The 17706-nt window shown below is 42.9% G+C and overlaps 1 protein-coding gene across 1 annotated transcript in view; it reads right to left on the bottom strand.

Annotated features, from left to right (window-relative positions):
• Nucleotides 1–13751, bottom strand: part of LOC128348248 (protein SSUH2 homolog) — a 37560-nt gene extending 23809 nt beyond the window's left edge. The window contains exons 1-5 of the mRNA XM_053304008.1: nucleotides 13623–13751; nucleotides 10570–10634; nucleotides 7645–7717; nucleotides 6631–6760; nucleotides 3370–3430 (exon numbers count right to left, since the gene is read on the bottom strand). Coding sequence (XP_053159983.1) covers nucleotides 3370–3430; nucleotides 6631–6760; nucleotides 7645–7717; nucleotides 10570–10634; nucleotides 13623–13645 — 352 coding nt within the window. The 5' untranslated portion in view covers nucleotides 13646–13751. The remainder of the gene's footprint in view (nucleotides 1–3369; nucleotides 3431–6630; nucleotides 6761–7644; nucleotides 7718–10569; nucleotides 10635–13622) is intronic.
• Nucleotides 13752–17706: the final 3955 nt, after the last annotated feature.

A 17706-nucleotide genomic window follows, 5' to 3' on the forward strand; every position in this document is an offset into this window, starting at 1 on the left:
TACGAGAGATTTTGTCCACACAGAACTCATTAAAAATGTCACAGCAAGTAATTGTTGCTTCTAAGTACTGATTCAAGGGGGAAGGGGCCCCATTAGCCCCTTCACGACCCTGAACACTCCACTGGATGTGAACTTGTGGATGCAATATGGGAGGAAAGGATAGCTTCTTTGCCACACATATTATTATAATATTATTATTATTTTTACATTTATATCCCGCTCTTCCTCCAAGGAGCCAAGAGCGGTGTACTACATACTTAAGTTTCTCTTTCACAACAACCCTGTAAAGTAGGTTAGGCTGAGAGAGAAGTGACTGGCCCAGAGTCACCCAGCTAGTTTTATGGCTGAATGGGGATTTGAACTCGGGTCTCCCCGGACCTAGTCCAGCACTCTAACCACTACACCACGCTGGTTCTTATCATATCACCTGAGCATAGATCTTCAACTGTGCTCTATGTAATAATCTGTCAAATTTGAATTGAGTCTTCCTCCACTTGCTCTCTTGTCTTCTACCTTGACACTTCAGCCCTCGTAATTCTTCCATATACCAAGGGGCCAGTTTTGAAGCGGCTCAGAGAGGACGCATAGGAACGATTGTGTCCACTGCCCTGGTGAGCTGATTATTCCAATTCTCCACCAGAGTGTTTGTTTATTTTTATTTTATTTTATTTAACATATTGTATACCACCCAAAACTTATATTTCTGGGTGGTTTACAACAAGATTAAAAGTAAAACATTAATTAAAACCAAAACCAAAAATTTTAAAGCAATCTACCGAGCATATATTGTTGAAATGTAGTTTCTATAGGGATCTCAGAGAAGAGTTCATTACCCCTGTATTAAGTCAGTTCGGGTCAGATTCAGAGCAAGTGAAAGTAGATTTTTTATTGGCGGATTTGACCGATTCTATTTCCTTGAGAGTTGCAAAGTTCTGCTTTATAGCAGGCAAACTACAGCAGAGGAGGATCGAAAGGAGTGATGCAGGGTTTGAGTAGCAGAAATTTGGTGAAGGTTTACTGTATTAGTATTTGTTTCTTTTTGTTTTATTGTATTATTATCTGCTTTTACTCAGTAACCTGATTGTATTATTCTGTAGTTGTTTTATTTTATTTGGCCGTTGGCCGTAATAAAGTGGATGGATGGAAAAATTTTAAAGCAAGAAATTCAAAACAATTTAAAATTTTAAAATAGTATTCTAAAAATATTAAAACAATCAAAACAATATCAGTTAAAAGCCTGGGTGAACAGATGTGTCTTTAAAGACTTTTTAAACGTTGTCAGAGATGGGGAGGTTCTTATTTCACTAGGGAGCACATTCCAAAGCCTCGGGACAGCAACGGAGAAGGCCTGTCCCCAAGTAGCCACCAGACGAGCTGGTGGCAAATGCAGACGGACCTCTCCTGATGATCTCAGTGGGCGGTGGGGTTCATGACGAAGAAGACGTTCTCTTAAATACCCAGGGCCCAAGCTGTTTAGGGCTTTATAGGTTATGACCAACACCTTGTATTTTGTCCAGAAACATATTGGCAGCCAGTGTAACTCCTTCAATACAGGAGTTATATGGTCTCTCCTAGATGACCCAGAGACCAGCCTGGCTGCTGCATTCTGAACCAACTGTAGTTTCCAGACTATGTACAAGGGCAGCCCCACATAGAGCGCATTGCAGTAATCCAGTCTGGAGGTTACCAGCAGATGTACCACTGTTTTGAGGTTGTCTGCTGGGTCACCAGCAGAGCCAATACTAAATCCTTCCATGGCTTCTTGGAATCCTATTGGATCCAGTAACCTTCTTGGGTGGACCATCCTAATGGGCCCTGTGCCCCTGCAGAGGTGGGACGTGGTCATGAGTCCAGCCTTAACCAGATAGTGGTCCACCCATGACAATGGGGAAATCCCTGGAGTTCCAACCCACGGAACACCACCCTGTTCAGAGTGAAAGACCAGATCAAGCATGTAACCAGCAATATGTGTCAGTCCCAAGACCACCTGGGATAGGCCCGTAGTTGTCATGGCTGCTATGAACTCTGAGCCACCCCGGACAAATTGGTCCCAAAGTGAACACTGAAATCCCCCAGCAGCACAAAACTGGGAGACTCGAATGCCAAGTCTGAGACCAAGTCCATCACCTCAGTTAGGGACTCCATCGGGCAGCAGGGCGATCAGTACACCACCAGAAGTCCCATTCTGTCCCTGGTCCCCAAACTTAGGTCTACACATTCAGTATGGTCAGGCACTTCATCAGGGATCCTGGCAAGGGAGATGTTTTTCTTGTAGACCACAGCCACTCCACCTCCCCGCCCATGGTCCCTCCCCTGCTCCTCAACAGAGTACCCAGAAGGAAGAAGCCGGGACCAGACTGGGCCAATAGCCTCCCCAAACCAAGTTTCTGTAATACATACCAAATCAGCCCCTTCATCCAGAATCAGATCATGGTTGATTTCAGGTTTATTCTGGACTGACCTGACATTACAAAGGAGCAAGACGAGGCTCTGTGGGTGGGTGGCATTGCTTTCCAAGATCAAAGTGCTGGCAGGGCAGCCAGAAGGGGAGACAGCAATTAAGTTTCTGATTTCCCTTCCCCTGCAATGGCCTGCTGATCTGTCAATGTTACTTCTTCTGTTCCCCACCACCACAGGAATAACTGCCCCATAAACAGTGAATACACCCCCTGTCGCCCCATCTCCAGACAGACCCAGAAACATTAACTCAACTTACCCAGGATTTCAAAAAGTAGCCGAGTTAAAATACCCACCCACCACACCTTGGGCCAAACAGCCTGGCCCTCACTGCCCCCCAAAGTGGCTCCCCCAAAGGGGCAACCTCCTATGGTGTCACCCCTTCAGTGGCAAACCAGACGGTGGCAGGCCTGCTGCCACAGGCAGCATTCCTATAAAGGCCCAAAACTGGGCAGGTGACCCCAGGAACTGCTGAGTCACTCAGGAGCTGGTCCCAGTCCTGCTCACACTCCCCACAGATGTTACACAGAGGCAGCAGCCCCACAGGGGAAGCAGGAGCAGGCCGGTAAAAGCAGAAGGAACCAACAGCACCCACCTGGCCTCTCACACCAGGCAGCACTGAAGGGGGAAGCAGCTGGACTCTTCCTCACCTCTGCTGGGCTTCTAGCCATCGATATAAGAAGTCTATCAGCTTTACTTAGCCAATTGATTGCATGTTAATGACTCTCCTCCTCCCAAAGGAGCACATAGTCTTTCCCATTTTATTCTTACAATAACCTGGTGATATGAGTGAGGCTGAGAGAAAGTGAGTGACTTGCCCAAGGTTGCTTAGTGATCTTCATAGCTGAGTGAGAGTTAGGGCTCCAATCACCAGACTTGATCTGGGTGTCTTTTCTCTTATACATTACTTACCATAATAAAGCTCACTGGCCAAGTTTGCCTCTCTTTTTTCAGTGAAAGTCTCCAAACGATACTGTGAACACAAAGCAGGGAAGATGGTGTGAATGGAAGTGATTCTTCACATAAAACTGACTGCTCCTGATAACAGAGAGTGCACCATGCTAGAAGTGATTGAGCCAGTGCTAACATTAGGAATGAATAGCAGCTGTATAAGTAGAATAAAATGCCTTGCAGAACAGTCACAGGAATTGTCAATCTTTTGTCTTCTAGCCCCACCTGTCATCTTGTAACAAAACACAATTTAGCCATACCACTTCTTCAAAGAAACAGGCCATTTATTTTTAAGATGCAATCTTACTTTGACACTGTTTATTTTTCTGTTATCAGTTGTTTTAAATTTTATTATATGTGGAATCTAAAAATCTTTTCTTTTTAGTAAATGGGCAAGTTAACTCCAATATAACCATGTATCATATTGTAAAGAGCTCCCACTTCTGTGAGCAATAAGAAACCCAGGGTCAGCATGACTGGTTTTAGTTTGATCTACAGGAGATGGAGGACACTGAAGATGCCATCTTTCTAATAGTTGTTTTACTTACTAATGTAGTAAATGTAGTGAGGACATTTACGACATTACTTACTAATATAGTAAGACTGTAGTGGAAGCAGGCAGCTCCTGTAGCAGGCAGTAAAATTGTGAATCCTGCATGATTCCTAAAAAGCAACAGTGTGGGCTCCTCAGTTCCTCATGATCCTTCAATCTAGTGAACTATTCTCCCCAGTCTCCTTACTCTAAATTCAAACTGATACAAGCAGAGGTGCACCCAGGTAATTTTGGAGCCTGGACCTAAAGGCCATTGGAGCCCCCACTTGCTTTGGAGACACACACACACCCCCGCGCACACGTACACACATACCGTGACACACACAGTGTTTTTAACCCATGGGATCTTGGGGGCACAAACATCAACTGAATTCACAAGAATGTAAGAATATAGAAGGTATATTTATACAAATAGGCATTAGCAGGAACATTTCAGCACACAACTTAACATAGTCCCATCTCACATATCTATCTATCTATCTATCTATCTATCTATCTATCTATCTATCTATCTATCTATCTATCATATTTCTATGCCACCTGATATGTACATCTCTAGGCAGTGTACAAAATTTGAAATATTTAAAAGTTACAAATTAAAATACATGACAATAAAAACAACAGAATGAAATATATATTAAAACAAGTTTTTAAAATTATTAAAATTAAATCTAATTAAAAGCCTGTGAAAACAGGAAAGGCTTAAGGTTCTTTCTGAAAACAAACAGAGAAGGAGATGTTCTTATTTTAGTAGGGAGCATATTCCAAAGCCCTGGGGCAGCCACAGAGAAAGCCCGGTCATGGGTTGCCACCAAAGGAGCTGGTCGCCTATTTCTTTCTCCACTCCCCACAATATATCTAAAGCAGAGGTCATTCTCGGCCATCTGGTACAGTGGCAGGCCAGCGCCACCCAGGACAAAGGATATGGAGGAAGTCCAAGGGTAAAAGTGCCTCTGGATACAAGTTGTTTCTCTGACCTTCTCACTGGCCAAAAAGAGAATGGGGATTTCCAGCCATGAAGGAACATTATTCTGCTCAAGTCCCTGACTGGTTTTTAGTTACCTGAGCATAGCTCCAGTGAAAATAATCAAACAGCCAAACTCATAACAATATTGTTACAGATCACATAATGGCCACTTGTCCATCTTTTTATTTGGCGAAATGCTCATTTATAGTCCAGGAGGAATGAGGCTCTGAACATGCTAACTAGTCAAAGAGGCACCTTTTAATGTGCTGATTCTCTTTATTTAGCAGGGTGAGAGTAACTGGCCCTATCCACCCTAGCACAGTATCTCCTGTGACTGTTGCTGGTGTCTGTCTTATGTCTCTTTTTAGAATGTGGGCCCTTTGGGGACAGGGAGCAATCTTATTTATTTATTATTTCTCTGCGTAAACCGCCCTGCGCCATTTTTGGAAGGGTGATATAGAAATCAAATAAATAATAAAATAATAATAATCCTGAATGGGGGAAAGCCATAAAAGGTCTGGTAAAATGGCATGCACCCGTGTCCACCTGACGCAAGGGGTTTATGTGAGAGTGTTAGGTGACTCATTCTTCCTTCCTCGTGGAGCAGCCTGGAAAAAAGAGAGGCATTTTGGGATGAGACTGACTGAGTTTTGGAGAGACTGAAATGAAGAAGTTGGGCAGAGAGCTGAAACACCTTGGGGCTCAGGGTCACTCTCAGGGGCTCTGATGTTGCTGCCTTGCAGGAGTGCTCTGCTACTTCAACTCTATATAATGCACAACTTGTGTATGTGTAAATAAACCAAATATTACAAAGGCACCATAAGCTTCCAGTGATCTATCAACCAAAGGAGCCCTGATCTGAGGAGTCCTAATCTGAGTTCTGCATTCTTAGAACTTCTCCCCTCTCAGAAAAAAGAAAAGCATGCATAACTATATTTACATCTTGAAACTAAGAGGAAAATGTTATCACGCCTTATCCAAACCACAGATGGAGATTATTGAGCACAAAGTGTACAAAATGTACTTAGCCACAAAATTTGCTTTCAACATTAAACCTGAGCCCAAGATTATGCAAAATAATACGCAAAGCTCCCAATCATAGGAACATAGGAATATAGGAAGCTGCCTCCTACCAAGTCAGACCATTGCTCCATCTAGCTCAGTATTGTCTACTCTGACTGGCAGTGGGGGCTTCTCCAAGGTTGCAGGCAGAAGTCTCTCTCGGCCCTATCTTGGAGATGCCAGGGAGGGAACTTGAAACCTTCTGCATGCAAGCATGCAGATGCTCTTCTCAGAGCAGCCCCATCCCCTGAGGGAAATATCTTATAGTGCTCACACATGTCTCTCATTTAAGTGCAAACCAGAGCAGACCCTGCTTAGCAAAGAGGACAAGTCATGCTTGCTACCACAAGACCACCTCTCTTCCCATATCATGGGAAGGTGCACAATCACACTCACAGTCTTCATCTCTTCAGACGAAGACTGTAAGCCTGACTGACCTGCCCAGCAAGGGAGAGTGACTGAAGTCCGGCAGGACTTCTACCTCATTTTTGGAAGCTGTATGTGAGTACAGCCTCCGTTAATAATGTCTGAATGAGACCAATGTGACATGAAGTTAGGAAGCCTAACCACAGTGCCAAATCTGATAGATCTCGATTTTTCCAAGAATTGTCAATTCATTTTATGCAATGATGGTACATACCCTGTATGTGTTGAGAGGAGTGAGATTTCGGACTACCATCTTTTCCGCAGGAGCAGTCCTATAGCAACACTTACTGGATGCATACTGTAGAAAGGCTTCCTTAACCTCTTGCTCAGAAACAGAGAGGATGCTGGGAAAGAAAACAGAGACACATTTCTTCGGTGGCAGTCATCACTTTATACCCTTGATATTTAGAGCATTTAAGTTTCCCAAAAGTGACAGGATTAGGACCACTGTAAGGACTGCTGCAAACAACATTACACATTGCCTTTGTGTGGGGAAAACTGTGAAATACACAGACTAGCACATCTAAAGATAGTGCCAGTGTCTATTTTACAGTATGCAGATTTTTTTTGGCATGCTCTGAGAAGTTTCTACCAATTGTGGATAATAAACCCATGACACAGTGGAATGTACAATCACATGTGATCATTGAGGCATAAGATTTGTTTTCTTTTACATGGAAGTGCATTCTATAAAGGAAATGTTTAACTTTTGAAACACTCCTTTAAAAAATGGTTGAAATGAAGAGGTTCAAGAAGCAAACAGATATTGAGGATATATATAATTAAGCTCAAGTAAAAATATAGGAAGCTGAGAAGGAAAGCACTTGAGGTGAAGATTGCCAGTTAGCCTGGAAGCAAATAAACCATCAACACTGGAAGCAGTGAGTGAATGGGAAACAATGGACAAGAAAAGGACCAGAGAATTCTTCAGAAATATACAACAATTCTAGGCATGCCACCATGTTCATATTTTAGGAAAAGCTATACCTGTACAGCTGTATCTCTAATACAACTATTAAAAGCACAAAGTCCCTGTCAGGGGGAAAAGAAGCGACCCTGGTTTGGGGGATGGGGTTTGGTGGTGGTACAAGTTGTTAATTGTATATCACATGTGAGAATGAAATATATGCAGAAGGATGCATTTTAGATCAACATTCCACTCCAGAGTTCGAACTATCATATTAATATGATGCAAAAGGCAGAAGAAATTAGTAAACAAAGGTCTTACTTCCAGTTTTTCTTATGTGGATTGAGTTCCTCATTGAGCAATTGATACGATGGGTCAGGAAAGGATTTGTTTACTGCAATGTGAAACATTGACAAAATATATGAGCTACTTTATCCCTTTACTATTAGTGCAGAGACAGAATGGATGAGCTCAGGCCATTACTTTACTGTTCAGTACTGAACAGTCTGGAGATGCAGAATATCTGTGAATGCATTGAGCACCATAATATTACAGTAGGCTATGATGACAGGGCTCATCTGTTTGAGTGTCTGATGGATGGAGTGATGGAAGGCCACGCACAAAAATCCAAGTGTATGGGACACAAGGGTGTATGGAAGTAGGAGAAAGACAAGCCACTGTCAGGGGAGACTGGGGGCAAGTAGGCATTTGAGCACTATCCCTCTTTCCAGGGATATTTTGGTTGTTCAGACAACTTCCTTCCAGGTTTTAGAGTACTCTTGTTGAATGCCAAGTTGGTAAAATGGAAATATCTCTATTGGACCAAGGCAATCTGGCTTGAATTACCTAGATGTGGTTGGACAAGGCTAGAATCTGAGGTGAACCTTTTCCAAAGTTGTCCTTTGGGTTTCTCAGTATAGCAGCAAGATAGACTTAGGTTGGGAAGCGGGGTATCATTTTCTGGGTACCCTGCTCATCAATCATCTACTTTTGAGTGTATGTATCTGGTAGTGGGTCCTGAGACCTAATTGGTGTTCTGATAGTGTACTGATCACCCTGCTGCCTCCCATTCTCCTTCCTTGAGCTGGCAGGTGTTCTCAAGGTAGTATTAAAGTCTCCCAGGCTTGTGGTCTTGGGGAATGTGTGTGTCAAACCCACAAAGGCCAGAAATTTGTTTCTTTCGCAAAATGGGTTGTCTATCACACCTTGTCCATCAGTAGTAGCTGAGAGACACAGAAATGAAGTGAGGCAAAATGAACACATGAAGCTGACTTGTATTGAGTCAGGCCATTTGCCCATCTAGCTCATTATTTTCTAACAATGATAAGCTAACAATGGACTCAGGCAGGAATCTTTCCCAGCCCTACGTGGAGAGGCCAGTGATCAAACCTGAGGCCTTTTGCATACAAAATACATGCTCCACCCCTATAAGCTACAGGCCCCAATATCTTTATGTGCTTCAGCTAGAGTTGGTGGTGAACTTCTCCTCCTCCTCATGGATAAGAACATAGGGAGGATGCAAATAATAGTCTCAAAGGAGAGAAGAGTTTTTCAAGTCCCCGAATTCTTCTTTAGCTCAAATTACAATCTGACCCAGAGAAGAATTTAAGCCACTCCATTTGATTTAATATGGGGAGATATAAAGAGGTTGCAGGGGAAACATCTGAGGGTGGAGAGAAAGCTCATCCACTCACCCACCCACCAGAGAAGAGAAAGAAGACCCTCTTGACCTAAGCAAACTTGCCCCCAGCAGCCCCCATGCACCAGCAGAGCTCCCCACAGCAGACCTCACATGGTGACAGCATGGTGGTGGCACACACATGGCCGCCGGGTATGCGCTGCATGCTGCTGCACGAGGGTGCTGGGGGATGCACCACCAACATGCATGAGCTGCTGGGGGGTGCTCCACCACTGCAGAATGCTGCGTGGAGTGGTGGAGGCCCCACTCACCGCGCCCTCCCACCCTGCCTTCCACCCGTCTAATCAGTTTGGTAGCCCCACAAACTGGTTCGGCTTTGGATCTGTGCACGAATCTCAATTCATGCATAGCCCTAAAGGGAAGACTCTGAGGTCAAGAGGGTACCGACAGCTTTCTAGTTTTTATATTTGTATTCTCAAAGGAAGATGTAATCTTGATCTAATATGTGTTACTTGCTTTTGTGAGCCCAGCTTGGCAATCACAGCCAGAACACATGAAGTCTAGTTCTGACCCACTAGATTCCACCACTTAATTTAAATCAAAACAATCAATAAGAAAAAGAACACATGTAGGTGAAACTCCCCTCTCACCTACCTGCCATGCCTGTTATGTCGCGGTTGCGTCTTGAACACTCTCTTCTGCATATAGGAGATTCCTAAAGTCCTCTGTTTCCAAGAGCCTAATGTGTTAGCTCAGGTAGTACCTAGCACTAGGTCTGTTGTTGCTGTGGCCAAGGTGATTGTCACAGGGTCGGAGGATGAGTAAATATTTGAGCATCATTCCACCTCCCTTTAATTGCTCTGTAAGGTGCAGTGCTTGAATCAGGGGAAGGTGTTAGAAGGTCTTTTTGAAGGGGAACCAACCTTAAGTATGCAGAATTTCACAATGTGGGTTGTAACTGCACTGGAGGATGTGCCTGAGCAAGAGGAAGGTATTCACATCCCAAGGCGGGACTCTTTGTTCCTTGTTCATTGCACATAGATTGGACTGCTGCAGCACTACATGCATTCTGAAATTAGGTTGCACCAGGTAGTTTGCTTAAAGGCAGCACCTATATGTTCAAGCAGCTGTTATAGCCAGGGGTTATATATAGGGTTTCCCTCCATCTGACTGGATTTAAAATCAAAATTAAATTAAAACAATATTAGAGTCACTGCGATTGCCCAGCTCCTATCATGATCAATATTTTGCAAGGGTTTTGTATGAGTGAAATAATATTTTATTTTATTTTAATTTAATTCCATACTTCCTTCTTTAAGAAGCAAAATAAACTTGAACTGCGTGAAATTAAACAAATACAAAAAGCCATCAATTGTCATTTATTCCGCAAGAAAATGATGCCAGGGGTTTTTTGCCTCCCTTTTTAAACTGAGTGTGAACAGGGGCAAGAAATGGGTGTAAAGTCTCCACCATGGGCCACAACTGACCAACTACTCAGGCTACAAACTAGAAGAGTGTGAATTCTCTGGCCCTCTGGCAAATCTTGCTTGAAAACAGCTTTAAGATCTTATTCCCGCCTCCGGCTGGCCGACTCTGTGTTGTCATACCTTGTGCAATACTTGGGGGGAAGGGATCCTCACTTTCATAGCTGGCAATTGTAGAGCTTTTATCTCTGGTTGGAAGAATACAAACAAAGAATGTCATGGAAATTCTGAAAAAAGGATTTGGAATATTCATGATTCACTGTGGCAGTCTCCCAATCTCTGATGGTAAAACACCAGGGCAGATCTGACAGTTTCTCTGTGGGATATTCCTCTCTTGTTATTACCTGGGCTGTACTTGAATGTGTAGATAAGGAGCATGGGTTTTTCCACACAGGAAAAGAAAACAAGTTTATTGTACGGCATGCAGTTGCATACATTCTTAGCCCTGTGCAGGTGGTGTGAATGAAACATATGTGTGGAAGGGGGACTGGGATCTCTCCTACAGCCCTTCCCTAACCTCCAGATATTGATCATAACTTCTGCACAGGGATCTATGTGTGTACCTCCCAAAGCACAAAGGAATCACATGCTCAGAACCTACAAAAGTCTGCCTTCATTGAAGTATATGTGTGTAGACCCTGGTGCAGAAATTATGATCAACTGGTGGAGGTTGGGGGCACAGCCAGCAGGTCCCCCTATACAGGTACGTTTCTACCAGCTTGACCATCTGCCACCATTCTGACCACTCATGCTATCCAGAGCATAGATGTATATAAAGAGAGTTGGTGATTCACCAGTCCAGGGCTAGCACTAGAAGTCAGAATCATCAGGCAGTTGTGAAGGGCTGAGGGCCCTCAGAAGGCTCACTGTTGATCTCTGAGACCACTTCTGTGCCCATAGCTGTCAGGTAGATGTGATGGAGTGCCACTCTCACCAAGAGAGTCAATCTGCCATTGCTTCCTCTCTCCTAGCCTATCCGCCAAGGTAAGTCTTACAACAAACTCAAAGTCTGTGTATGGGGGGTGGGGTGTCACCCTGATAGAAGGGGGTCCATGCAGAGCAGCTTGCTCTGGGCCCCCTAAAACCTGGAACCAACCCTGCACATATCACTTATGTCTCCATTAACTTAAGACTGAGAGAAACAGATTGGCCTGAGGCCTTCCATGCAGCTCCTGTACAAATTTAGCTCCAAGTTCAATATTACTTATCTGATCCTCTCTTGTACACAGAAGAGAATTACACATGAGATGCTGTAGGAGACGGCCTTTCCCCTAGCAGCAGCCAGGTTATGGAACTCTGCCTGAGGTCTGCTTCACCCCTACCTTCTCCTACTTCTGCTGCCAGGGGAAATGCTATCTATTTAAACTGGTGTTCAATCTCTATAAAATGGTCACATACGTGTCACCTTTGAGAGTACTGAGTGCTGCTTGCCCCCCTTTTTGCTTTGTTAGTTTAAAGATGGGCTTATTTTGCTGTTTTAATGGTTGCTGTACATTTTTAGAAAAGGTAGGATATATATAAGAGAGGATTTCTCATGCCAGTGCTATCAGCTGGATCACCCCAGGCATGGGGTGGGGATTGTCTAAATCCCCTTTCCATGGGTGAGTAGTGCCTGAAATCTGTCCATGAAGAGACAATGTGCTGTGCATAGAGAGTGCGGAAACAGTATGTGCACACCCCAAATGCTTGAGGTAGCTCTCTCTCCTCTCACACAGCAGCATTTTGTACCTATGAGGTTGAAATTCAGAAGGGTGATCTGTGCAGAGAATATATGTTCCTCACCTTCATTGGCTGAGGCACACAGCAACAGAATAACAGGGACTCCACTGTACAGGTAAACAGAGATAGTGAGCAAGTGCTCAGGCATTTGGCAAGCTCCTGGTGAAGCTCAGCGATTTCCAAATTAAGGTGAAAGTCTGCGGCCAGGATTCAAAGGACTGGACAAGTCCTTCTATCGGCCAAGCAGGTTTTGATCAACAAACCACTTTTAAAAGTGGGCCAGCGTGGTGTGAGAGTGCTGGACCAGGACCAGGGAGACCCGAGTTCAAATCCTCATTCAGCCATGATACTAGCTGGGTGACTCTGGGCCAGTCAGTTCTCTCTCAGCCTAACCTACTTCACAGGGTTGTTGTGAGGAGAAACCTAATTATGTAGTACACTGCTCTGGGCTCCTCGGAGGAAGAGCGGGATATAAAATGTCAATGTAAATTTTTTTAAAAATTAAAACTATGGGGGATTTCCAAAGCAATTTGTGGGTGTGGCATAAAAGTCTACAGTTCAGTGTGGAAACATAAAATATTCTCCTGGGCCAAGTTCTTAGGCAAGGCTAAAGTGGTTTGTTGGATTATGGCTAAAATTGACCCAGAATTCTTTTTGTGTGCAAGTGTATTCAGCCATGTGACCCCACGCTCCATCCCCACTTGTACTCTGAAGTGGTACAGTCTAGATGCAAGTGGACTTTCTTATCTGATGCTTGTGTGAACTATGCCGGTTATTTTGAGAGCTAAATAACAGTTTGCCCTGTTTCCCACAGCAGTGGCCTTACAAAAAGTTATATGATGCAAATGAACAATAAGCACAATAGAGAACAAATGCATTGGGGAAACTGCATTGCTATTGACAAGCATACACTTGTATTAACATGCTAACTAGCTGACCCCGCACAGAGCATCTGTGCGGCAGTACACTCTCCCCACCTTCAGGCCCAGTTTGTTCTCCCCCCAACCTTCTGCCTCAGTTAGTTCCCCCCCCCACTCTTAAGGCCCAGTTAGTTCTCAACCTTCTGTCCCAGTCTCCTTCCCCACCCCCACCTTCTGCCCCAGTCTCCTTCCCCACCCCCCAACTTCTGCCCCAGTCTCCTCCACCGCCCCGCCATCTGCCCAGTTTCCTTCCCCACCCCCCACCTTCTGCCCCAGTCTCCTCCGCTGCCAATGCTAATGGAGAAAATAATTAATTTGGTGAGGAGTTCCAATGTGATCCCAAATACTCTTAATTTATTTTTTTCATCAGCATCATCAGTGTACAGAGAAATAGGAATCCCCTTTCCCCCTAATCTGTAGCCATTACTGCTATGCTAATCACTCAGTAAACTTATTTGTCACTGGACATGTTTTCTGATTCTATCACATGTGGCTTTTCTTAGCAAAACAAAAGAGTTTGTTTCAAATAACACTCACCCAATAAGCAGTTCGGTCTCCATTGCTGTTGAAAAAGATTGTGAATTTTTCCCTTGAGTGGAAAAAATTGCTCCAGCTTCCGAGAAGGCCCCTCTCTGTCTGAGGAAGCGGGTACGTTTGGAGGCAGTGTGCAATATACAGAGACAAAAAGGCTTTGGGCTTCCTGATAAAGTGCTACGTAATCAGGATGGTCTGTAATGCTGAGTTTTCTTCACTCAGAGTTCAAGCAGGACGTTGATTGCATAATGACAGTTCCTCATTGCACAAGACCCTCATTACTCACAACCACGCTGGATGTTTTGGTAGAAAGTGAGCTGAAGTTACAGTTAATGGTTATGGCTGTTGGTTATGAAAAATATCTTTTTGTACAGATTTGGGGCTTTTCCACACAAAAATCCTGTTATGTCACAGTTGATTAAATACTTTTAGATTGTTGTTGAGAACACTGTGTGTTTCCCCAAGTGTTGATACTTAAAATCTCATTATTGTCACTACAAACACATGAAATACAAGCAAATATCTTGATGAACCACAGGAACAATCATAACAAATACATATTTCTTTTCAAAGTAGCAATTTTAATCTACATCACTGATCATAAGAACCAAACACAGTGGTACCTACTCTGCATCAATGAATTTACAATAAAAAGATATACACAAGATAGTATATTAAAGTGAATGTCCAAAAGCTGGCAGCACATATGAAAATTGGTGTTCCCAAATTAATTTTGCTGGTGTCCAAAAGCTCAGAGGCAGATGTCTATCTGTATGTGAGTGCACACAGAAATTTTAGAGGCATATTTATGTTATGCAATACCTGTTTGCCCTTTACTTGAAAAAAGCCACCAAGGTATAAAAATCATCGAAAATTTTATCTAGTATTTAAAGAAAAATGTCTCTAGCTTCACATGGAAGCTAGCCGGTATGGCCAATTTCCCCCCAGCTCATACTGAACTGCTAAAAATATGCATAATCTTTTATTTCAGAGTTCATACAAGGGTAGAAAAATATGTGTGAGTTTTGGGAGCAGAGAAGATACTTCCAAACTACTACTGCTAACACTCTTATAATGTGTCAATTTTCATTCTTTGTCGGCATTGCTATTATTATTGGACAGAAACGTATTTTGGCCACTGGGTGGCAATGTAAAGCTGCTAAATGGCAAAACAAAAGCACAAATGAAAGTAAGCACAGAACTGATACTTTCCATTTTGGCCTCAATATAGGATGCTTAATCTGTTGCACATGTCTGTCTTAAACATTATAAAATGGGTGAGGCGTAGTATAATCCCTAAGACATATATTATCTAGGACTGTGCAAATTGATTCGGGTACAAATCAATTTGTACCTGAATCTAGCTGATTTGGGTGATTTGGAGACAAAACAAATCACCCCTATGGTCCATTGGCTAGATTCAAGTACAAATTGAATCACGCCTGATTTGATTTGAATTGATTCAAGATTCAGATCACTCCTATTAATTCCCCCATATACACACACACACACATACACATACATATTTTTATACCACCCAAAACTTAGATCTCTGGGCAGTTTACAACAAAATAAGAACATTAAATCATTAGTTAAAAAGAAAAACAAGAAATTTAAAAAATGACACTTTAAATTTTTTAAAAAATATATTCTAAAATAACATTAAAAACAATCAAAACAGTATCAGTTAAAAGCCTGGGTGAACAGGTACGTCTTTCAGGACTTTTTAAAAATTGTCAGAGATGGGGAGGCTCTTATTTCACTAGAGAGTGCATTCCAAAGCCTCGGGGCAGCAACGGAGAAGGCCCGTCCCTGAGTAGCCACCAGACGAGCCGGTGGTAAATGCAGACGGACCTCTCCTGATGATCTCAATGGGCGGTGGGGATCATAATGAAGAAGATGTTCTCTTAAATACCCAGGTCCAAGCTGTTTAGGGCTTTATAGGTTATAACTAACACCTTGTATTTTGCCTGGAAACATATCGGCAGCCAGTGTAACTCCTTCAATACAGGAGTAATATGGTCTCTCCTAGATACCCCAGAGACCAGCCTGGCTGCCACGTTCTGAACCAACTCTAGTTTCTGGACTACATACAAGGGCAGCCCCACATAGAGCACATTACAGTAATCCAGTCTGGAGGTTACCAGCAGATGTACCACTGTTTTGAGGTCATCCACTTCAAGAAACGAACGCAGCTGGCGTATCAGCCGAAGCTGATAGAAGGCACCTCAACCTGGGACACCAGGGGGAGATTTGGATCCAGAAGCACCCCCAGACTGAGTACCTGTTCCTTCCGGGGAAGTGTGACCCCATCCAGAACAGGCAGATCAAAATCATCTCCCAAGTTTCGACCCCGCACAGTGAGTACCTCCGTCTTATCTGGATTCAGTCTCAACTTATTATCAGTCTCAGCTTATTAGCCCATTACCGACTCCAGGCAGGCATTTAGGGAGGTTATGCCCTCTCCCAATAAAAAAAGCTAAGCTCTAGCCCTTGTAGAAGTGGAGTTATGGAGCAAAATGTGTGGTCACTATTTTTCAAGTGTTTGGATTCTTTGGTGTATAATAACTTTCCCTCAATGAATCCCTATGAGGATTCATTTTACACACCTTCATTTCTTCTGTTCATTTTGACTGTCTTTTTGACAGTGCCAGCTGTCAACTGCCATGTGCCAACTACACCCCACTCCCACCCACAAAGCAGTGGGTACTACTCAGTTTCTAGGATTTTTTTTCAAGTGTTTAGGCTCTTTGGTGTCTAATAACCTTTCATCATAATGAATCCCTATGAGGATTCATTCACACCAAAGAGACTAAAGACCTCAAAAATCCCTAAAATATAAACTGAGTACCCGGTGGCTTGTGGATTGTGGGGTAGTTGGAACATGGGATGCCACTAATTCCCTACCCTCACATGCAAAGCAGTGGGGTCAAAATGAACAGAAGAAATGAAGGTGGGTAATGAAGACACCAAAGAACCTACAAAAAATACCTAAAAAAATAAAGTGAGTACCCCAGTGTGTGTGTGTGTGGGGGGGGGGTGGTATTTGACACATGGCAGTTGACAGTTGGCACTGTCCAAAAATAGTCATTTTTTATTTTTTTATTTTTAGATTGTGAGCCCTCTGGGGACAGAGATCCATCTTATGTATTTATTATTACTCTGTGTAAACCGCCCTGAGCCATTTTTGGAAGGGCGGTATAGAAATCGAATAAATAAATAAATAAATAAATATAAAATGAACAGAAGAAATGAAGGTGTAAAATGAATCTTCATAGGGATTCATTATGAGGAAACATTATTAGACACCAAAGAATCTAAACATTTCAATATTCCTAAAAATTAAAATGAGTACCCCACTGCCTTGCAGGGGGGGGGGCCCTTAGTTGGCACTGTCCAGTGACAGTCAAAATGAACAGAAGAAATGAAGGTGTGCAATGAATCCTCATAGGGATTCATTATGACAAAAAGTTATACACCAAAGAATCCAAACACTTGAAAAATAATGACAGCACACTTTGCTCCATAACTCCACTTCAACAAGGGCTAGAGCTTAGCTTTTTTTAAAAAAAAAAATGAAAGCTGGGGATCTGTTTTAGGGTTAAGATATGGCAATGTCAAATCCCCATTGTTTCTTATGGCAGAAATGTTCAAAATCAGTAAAAACTTAAAAAAAATTAAAAAGCAACCAAGTGTTCCATTGCCTTGAAATCTTGGTGGTAGGTGGCACCCATGGGGACCTACCCACCACCAAACGTTGGTGCCCCTAGGACCTTATTAAGTGGTCCAAATCAGTCCAAAGCAAAGCAAATACAAATCAAATCTGGGGTGATTTGGAGGGGGTAGATTTGGATACAAAACAAATCAGGGCTGATTTGTTTGGGGCACAAATCAAACAAAAAAAATCTGTTTTGCACATCCCTAATGTTATCCAATATACATAGAAAGATGGAACTTTTCAGCCATCTTTTAAGGACAGCTACATTGTAAGTCATATTCAGAAGCCCTATTCAGACATTATGTGTGTACAGGTGTCTGTATACATATACCTGTGTTTGTGTGGGTGACTTACATGCATTCATTGAAA

Source organism: Hemicordylus capensis, chromosome 2 (assembly GCF_027244095.1).
Source record: "Hemicordylus capensis ecotype Gifberg chromosome 2, rHemCap1.1.pri, whole genome shotgun sequence".
NCBI classification, from domain to species: Eukaryota; Metazoa; Chordata; class Lepidosauria; order Squamata; family Cordylidae; genus Hemicordylus; species Hemicordylus capensis.